The 7,839-nt window shown below is 41.4% G+C and overlaps 2 protein-coding genes and 1 non-coding gene across 6 annotated transcripts in view; 2 read left to right on the top strand and 1 right to left on the bottom strand.

Annotated features, from left to right (window-relative positions):
* Positions 1-913: 913 nt before the first annotated feature.
* Positions 914-3,699, top strand: RPL30 (ribosomal protein L30). Its single transcript, XM_014308004.2, has 3 exons — positions 914-1,054; positions 2,153-2,283; positions 3,534-3,699. The coding sequence occupies exons 1-3, from the start codon at positions 951-953 to the stop codon at positions 3,581-3,583; spliced, it is 285 nt and encodes a 94-aa protein (XP_014163479.1). The 5' UTR covers positions 914-950; the 3' UTR covers positions 3,584-3,699.
* LOC115948158 lies at positions 3,161-3,295 on the top strand. The gene has a single exon (XR_004082011.1). It is a non-coding gene; the product is annotated as a small nucleolar RNA SNORA72 (small nucleolar RNA).
* A 1,419-nt stretch (positions 3,700-5,118) lies between the features above and the next one.
* Positions 5,119-7,839, bottom strand: part of MATN2 (matrilin 2) — a 56,156-nt gene continuing 53,435 nt past the window's right edge. For 3 of the 4 annotated variants that reach the window (XM_031058988.1, XM_031058986.1, XM_031058987.1), the window contains one exon: positions 5,119-5,456. In XM_031058988.1, the coding sequence (XP_030914848.1) occupies positions 5,404-5,456 (53 nt within the window). In that variant the 3' untranslated portion in view covers positions 5,119-5,403. Of the gene's footprint in view, positions 5,457-6,897; positions 6,974-7,839 lie in introns of those variants that run through there. The other variant, XM_031058984.1, reaches the window with a different exon arrangement.

Genomic DNA, 7,839 nt, shown 5'->3' with positions numbered 1-7,839 from the left:
GTCCCTCCCGTGCGATGTCCCGGGGGCTTGCAGAGCTCCGTGCGATGTGCCGGGGGCTGGCAGAGCACCTGAGGTGGCTGCAGGGAGGGAGAGGTGGTGCCGAGGGGGTCCTAGTGCGGGTGGAGTTCAGGTTTTGCCTTTCCTGCCATGTTCTGGGCTTTCTCTTATAATGGTTCTGACAGATCTGGGTTTCTTGGTCAGAGGTGGTGATTTGATGTCCCGGGGGCTTGCAGAGCTCCGTGCGATGTGCCGGGGGCTGGCAGAGCACCTGAGGTGGCTGCAGGGAGGGAGAGGTGGTGCCGAGGGGGTCCTAGTGCGGGTGGAGTTCAGGTTTTGCCTTTCCTGCCATGTTCTGGGCTTTCTCTTATAATGGTTCTGACAGATCTGGGTTTCTTGGTCAGAGGTGGTGATTTTGTCTGTCAGATGCGCCTAACCTGTTGTCAGGAGCATCACGCTCCCCTGTTGTAATATCAGTTCGATATCGCACAGAATTTCTTCTTTCTGCTGCTCCATGTAACGTTGTCAGTGTGTGCCCTGAGGAGAGTCAGGCTCTAAACCTGGCTTAGATTTGCAAGGCCTTGACCAGCTGAGCTTGACAAGAACTTGTCAGATACATGCAGATGTTAGTGATTTATGTAGGTAGCAGCAATAGTGCTTTGAGAAGTATTTTGCTATTGAGAGGTGTGGGGATAAGAAAGAACTTTCTGAACTTGTGAAACCACAGAATCAGCAATACCCCTGTCCATAAGCTTTCTTATACTCTGGTGACTGACTGGCCTTTCCTATTCCATGTTTAAGATTATAGGGAGATTATGAAAAGTGCCCATATTTGAAATTTCTCTATTGTGTTCTCCATTGTTTTGAAAAGTGTGAAGTAACACAATAACACTTCTCTACATCTTTTTCAGAAAAAGTCCCTGGAGTCCATCAACTCCAGGCTTCAGCTGGTTATGAAAAGTGGCAAATATGTGCTTGGGTACAAACAAACTCTGAAAATGATTCGTCAGGGCAAAGCCAAGTTGGTCATCCTCGCCAACAACTGTCCTGCTTTGAGGTAAGCAGATGAGGAAGAAGACAATTCTGAGATGGGTTCTTTCTACTAATGCAGTGTGTGCTTCCTGCTAATTGCTCCAGACTTAATACAGAGGGCTTTGCTGGCATGTTCTAGAGTGCTCTGAAATTTGTTTGGTAGTTTGCTGTGTAATGATTTCAAGTCTAGAACTGTTGAAATGTTTCCTGGTGTTTTTCTGGCTTTTCAATTCAAGGAGTTTGCACTAGAGAAAGTCCTGGAAGCTTTTCACACTTGATAGCGTTCACTAAGAGTGTAATGGGGCTGAATTCTTATGTTTTTCCAAGGTAGTATATTGGAAAATAATTTTATAGCTAGAAAAACTGATAACAGATTTAAAATATTTGAAGCACTTTGTCAAAGTTAGTTATAAATTTGGGGTCCTGGCCAGTGAAACTGCTTTTCTGAGAACGTAATTTGTACTAATATCATGATGTTTTCCTCATTGAATACCTGGGCCCTTTCTGTTGTTGAGGGATATTGACAAGCTCAAGACAATGTCATTGCACAGCCCAGAAATTAGATACTTGAGAAACAGCAGGACTGTTGCAGTGGGCAGCAATCCCCAGTATTAGTGGTGATCTCCAAATGCTTGGGAAACAGTATTGACTGCTAGACTCTCCTAGTGGAAGTCAGAAGAGAGGGCAGCATAGATGGACTTTTTGTTCTAAATTAAAATACATGGTTCCTTTCTCAGCTGCAACAACTGTGTCTCTCTGTTCAGCATCTGGTCACCACTGGCCATCAACATTAACTCCTAGTTTATGCACTTTGGCACATAAAGAAAGGCCTTCCAGAGATCTGCAAGTGCTGAATCCTTCTACCATGTAGAAATGAGCCTGAGTAGGAGCAGCCTGAAGGGTTTGTTGTTACAAACCTCCAGCAGACATCTAAGTAAAGGTTCCTGAGCCACAAGTGTGGAGTGATGCTGCCTCACAAGAAACGGCTGTGTTTCTCTGGGTGGGAAGGGAAAGTTAAGGGTCTTAAGGGTTTAAGTGTGGTAGGAGTTAAAGATGCTCTCTCTGCATTGCAGTTAGTCAGAATTGTTTGTGGTCCTGTTAACACCCAGTTTTTGGATTTCAGAAAATCAGAGATCGAGTACTACGCTATGCTTGCTAAGACTGGTGTCCATCATTATAGTGGGAACAACATTGAGTTGGGCACAGCGTGTGGAAAATACTACAGAGTGTGCACACTGGCCATCATTGACCCAGGTAATGCCCTCCTGCAGTGTAGGGGCCAAATAAGGAGGTGTCCGTGGATCCTCCCTTCTCCTGTGAGTAGCAACACTGAGCAAGGAATGAGCAGGAGTGATGACACACTTCATTGCATTTTTCATCAGGTTTAACACTTAAAATTTTCTCTGACCAAGATCCTGTTCTTCTTTTGTGAGTCCGAGGTTCTCAGAACCTGGAAGCACTGCTGCTTCTCTTGCACATAGCTCTTTTACTGCTGAGCCCTGTGAGCATTTTGTCTGCTTGTCAGTCTGTAGGGAGGTTTCAGTGTCTGGGAAGCAACTGCATGGAACCCGTTTCTGAACCCATCAGCTAGGACATGAGCTTGCACAACACACTGTTTACAACAGCCCTCTTTGACTGTTCTTAATCTGAGACAAAGGGTTGTAAGTGTCCTGCTTCCCAGAATAGTATATAGAAAAATAACCAATAGGCAGATGGATGTTCATCAAGGGAATGAAAATCATGTTAAGCACTTAATTTTAAAACTGTATGTTTGTATGTAATTACTATGGTTTAGTAACAGTCTTTGTCCCAGAGAGTTGCTCAGATTCCTTATATAGAATGCTAAGTAGGTGACTTCCCATCCTTTCCAGAATGTTTTAAGAGAAGAATCAATCCCTTGTTCTGTTTGTTGACCAGAATGCATGGACATAGGTTTAATGAATTCTGTAATAACTTTAACCAGCTGTTCCCCAAGTCACAATGATTTGAATTTCCTACTGCTTCAGGAAATTTTATTTAGCTTGCTTGTATTCAAATAATAGCTATAAACTTAATTGTCAAAATGTCACTTTCAGGTTGGTTTTGGGTGGGGTGGGAGCTGTAAGTCAGTCTCAATGCTCTGTAGCTGACAATGCGAATATTCTCGCTGTCCTGATATCTCTGTGATCAGGGGAGGCTAGACATTCGCTAGAGTAAAACTATGCATTGTGTCCTCCAGGACTAAATTGCTGGTTTAGTCCTGGCTTTGTAAATGCTGGTGACAGGTGTGTAATTATTGGAAAATACGCTACTTGGATTAGAAAAACACAGTTACAAGTATTCTTAACATCAATTTTATCAAAATTATTTTCTTTTTTTCTAAGCAGACTATCTGTTCTTTTAGGTTGTTTTCTTTTTCTAGAATCACTGTGGTGATTTTATGAGTAGGGGGTTTTTTTCTTACTTTTATTCCTAAAATCATCTTCCCATGGGTTCTCTTCTAACAATACATTTTTGTTTTACAGGTGACTCTGACATCATTAGAAGCATGCCAGAACAAACCAGTGAGAAGTAAATGCTGTAAAGGTGTTATTTCTACAATAAAACTGGTTACAGATCTCTTTTAAAGAAAAATTTGTATTATACTTTTGTTGGTTTTAGGGAACAAACTATATAAATGAAGATTCATTACCACTGCTGTGCTTCTTGTTCTGTTAGAAATAACCTTCACATGGCAAAATTTGCCTTTATTTCTGTAGGCATTGTGGATCTTAAGAGGTAAGTGAAGGAGGGCTTGATCATGGCAAGTATGGTGCCAAATCTCAACGGGTTGGGGCTCCCTTAGTGTTTGCTTTTGGAGTGCTAATGCAAACACAAGGTGTAACATAAGGGACAGTAGCAAATTTGGGATGTTGGTGGGGAACCCTAAGGGTTTACTCATGTTAAATATTTCACACTGTTTTTACCAAGTGAATCAAGTACGAATGTGCATCAGTTCCTTTTCCATCCAAGAGTACGTATCTGTAAAAGGACAAACAGGATATAGCTTCTAGATGTGTAGTATAGGCTTTCAGTAAGATAGCAGTTAACTTCACAAAGCTGTTTTTAAATCAGTAGCCTTTTTTTAGTTTTCTGAAGATATTGGAGACAGATGAGCTGGTGTTCTCAAGTCAATTGCTGAGAATGTCAGTATCTCAGAGATTTGTGCCTGTTTTGTTTGAGACCATGACTGCAGGGTGTTCCTTATTACTAGGGATTGTTAATTGACGTGCCAGTGATTTTCTGACATGGTAAAAACAAACACCTGATGAAAATCAGGATGTACCTGTAACCTTGCAGAATTCCAGAGTATGCCAAAGCATGAGGTATCTTTCAGAGCTTGCTGTTGTATATCCATGCACGCTCACCAGCTTGTTTGACATCACTTAATCACTTAAGTTTTGCTGCAACTATTTCTGTTATAAAGTGAATGAAGTTTGGTGTTTCCACTTGGAGATAGTCAAGAGGCAAACTCTGAGGTGTGTCAGAGTAAAGGAGGAAGTGCTGGTATATTTACCTGTTAAACCACAGATCTGGATGAGTTGCAGTCAAGGGAAGGGAATAAGACTTAAAAACACTTCAGGTGGCCAGAATAGAAGCAGTTTGCTTGGTTTTGTTTGTGTTTTAGTGTTTGACAGGTGTGCAGCTAGCTGAATTGACAAGTAATAGACTACTTGCATTTGGGAAAGTTAGAGAATCAGTGAATACTGACCAAAGGACAGCAGGGAGAAGTTGGGTAGTCTAGACATAAGGAAAAGTTTTTGAAACTTCAAGTTGTGATGCCCTGATAATCCAGCAGACTTCCCATTTCGATAATTTAATTTCATCACAGTTTAAACACAAATGTGTAACTACATTTTTACTTCCTACTGATTCTAGTAGTAACTTGTTTGAAGAATCCAAGTCAAGCCTAATGGCTGTGAATGCTGTCTCATTTGTTCTGTGTATGTCTGTACATAGAACTATATATATATACACACAAACTGTGTGCTTAAAATACTAGGAGTGGAGGAGGGAAATACAGAAAAGCAAGTAAAATTCATACCCTAAAAATATATCAAAACATGGAGGTTTCATTTCAAAAAATAACACCATTTTATTATTTTGCATAGCTTATTTCAGTTGTTCTGCTTAATTAGAACTTCTGCTAGTTACTAAATTGTTTATATAAAATTATCAACATTTCTTATCTGCAATCAATGCAAGACAACACATGGCATATAAATGCAAGGATCCAGAATATTCTTTTCAACTTCAGACACAAAGATGTTATTTTACTTTGAACCAGTTTAAGAAAATAGCTCTGACAAGTTTGTATGTATAAATATACAGTGTAGTGTACACTTCAAATTCTGATCAGTATTTTAGTCTGTTTTCCAAGTCTTCCATTCTCTTCGTCATTTCTTCCAGTAGATAAAAGTTAAGGAAAGAGAGCTACTGATAAAATGCATTAAAAAGTCAACTACCTGATTGCTACGGTCCATAAACATTCTCTTGTTTCTCCTCTTAGAATCCCAGTAGCTTCTCATACAATATTCCTCTTTATTCTGATCAGCTGAGTTGAGAAAGCTGTGTGAAGCCCCATTACTTAACAGGCTTACCTTGACATGGAGTTCAGACTGTAGCTTATTAAAAAGGCTGGTTCTAAAAATTGATTGCTTTTCTCTATTTTAAAGTGAGGGTAAATATCTAGTTAATGCTGTTTAAAAATGTTTCACTTCATCATGTGGAAAACTGCACATAACTGATAGTAGCTTATAGAACTATTGGGCTCTGAGACCCCAGTAAGAATGTCTGCTCCTCATGATCTGTTCCTGTCCACAGTTGTGACAGTGGTTTCCAGACTCATGGAATAGAGCACAACAAACTCCATGGGCTCTAGGGCTGGTTCCAGTTACAGTAAGAAGCTGTAGCAATGCAGAGTAGTGTGCAGCATCCCTTTCCTGATAAGCACTTCTATTTGGCACGAATGCTGTCTCCTGCAGGAAGATGTAGAGCCAGTACTGTTTACTTCAGCCCCTCTCTCTGAGTGCCATGGAAAGGCTGCAGCCAGGGGAAGCTGAGAGGAAGAGCAGGCCTAGCATCAAGCAAGATCTGAAGGCACTGAGATCTACCTCAGAAGGATGAATTTGCTGCACCCCACTCCTTGCTTGTTTGACTAGAGGCTTGATTTCAACATTTTAACATTTTACACAAGTGAAATGGAGAACTGGGCATCTAAATTGGGATCTTTGACACATTGCTATTGGGAATTTTTTAGGGCAGACAGGCAAATAGAATTTGGCCTCTTGAGTTTGGCCAGAATAGCCACGTATACTGTCCCCCTCCATTGTCAGCAGTAAAATAATCTTGCTAGTAAGGAGCAAGGGTGTGTATCCTGCTTCTGTGATTGTTCAGTCTGCCTGGACATTGGGTTTGGTAATTTCTCATCTGTCTGCTGTGGCAAGGTTGCTCTGCATAGGAGCACCATGTGAACTGCATTTTCTTCAACAGCCATATTTCTCAAGTGTTCACAGAGGCAAAGTTGAAACAGTGAAACTGCACTCAGCTTACTGATAGAAGTTAATGTAGCTGGACACAAAACAGTTTGGGCTGTTCCCTCTGAGTTTGTTGTGTAACTGGAGCTACTTTTGTAGCCAGTTCTCTCTCCCCCACTCCCCAGATCTCTGGATGAGGACTAGCCAGCAGTCTGCGGTTACCAAGGACTAGTGTAGCACCTCATACCTGAGCTTGCTCTTGAGATAAGGCAGAGAAATGAGGTTTTTAATAAAGAGGAAACTGGATGGTTCATACTCTTCAAAGCAGTGGCTGCACAGTGCTCTGATGAAGTGCTCAGCACTGTTCCTATCAAAATTCCTAGTCTCTGGTTTGGTGTTGACAGGTTTTCCATCACCTTGAGCCATTGGAGTAAAAATCACAGGGTTGCCTGCTCAAATGGTAAAGCAGAAAAGCACATGTTGCTAAGCTTCTAAGCTTAGTTACTAGGTTCTTTGAGTAAACTCCGAGCTCCTCACAGCCCAGCTGCAGGAGATTGTGGTAAAGAGCTTCTGAAGGGGCAAGAATTGGTCTCCTTTCTTGTCAACGTGCAGGTTGGAATGCTGCATGTCATGTAACACTTAAGGATGTGGGAAATTACCTAGAAATTTTTCCCCAAAGTTGTTTGAAGAAGTCCTGTCAGAGCAGTATGTGTGTTGATGAGCATTTGAAGCACCTAGCAATAACCTTACACAATGGCTTTCTCCTCCTTTATGAAATCTGCTTTGCATGGAGTAATTTAATCAAGTGATTAGAACATAATTCCTTAAAGTGTCTGCCATGTTCTGCATCAGGTTACCAGCACCGAGGGCTCTGCTTGCCTCCCTCTGGACTGACAGTTCACAGTCTGAAGCTGTTCCTGTCTAGGAAGCACAGAGTGATGAGCTGTTGGGATCACTGCACTCTTCTGTGCAGAGGATAAGTGCTTACTGCTCTTGCACACAGTTACACAGCTCAAGTAGAAGATGTGATGTCTTGTTAGCGTTTATTTGATCAGAAGCAGCTTTCATGAAGAAGAAAGGAATTTGCTGCATAAATAGTGCACAATGAGTTGTATTGCCAGTTTGCTGCTGTTTCCTGAGATGTGGATATTGCAGGCAGGGTAAAGGCTGCTGCACTAGCAGCTCCCTTGAAATAGACTGAGTGGCAGAAGCTAGTGATCTGCACCTTGCTAACTTTTATCTGCATTTCTTTTAATGCAAGATTAACCAAACCTGAGTCCTCTGATTTCCTCCTTATCTAGAGTATGGTTTTAAA

This window comes from Geospiza fortis, unplaced genomic scaffold (genome assembly GCF_000277835.1).
Source record: "Geospiza fortis unplaced genomic scaffold, GeoFor_1.0 scaffold200, whole genome shotgun sequence".
Taxonomy (NCBI): domain Eukaryota; kingdom Metazoa; phylum Chordata; class Aves; order Passeriformes; family Thraupidae; genus Geospiza; species Geospiza fortis.
The sequence above is the reverse complement of the archived record's forward strand: the minus strand, read 5'-3'. Positions and strand labels throughout refer to the sequence as shown.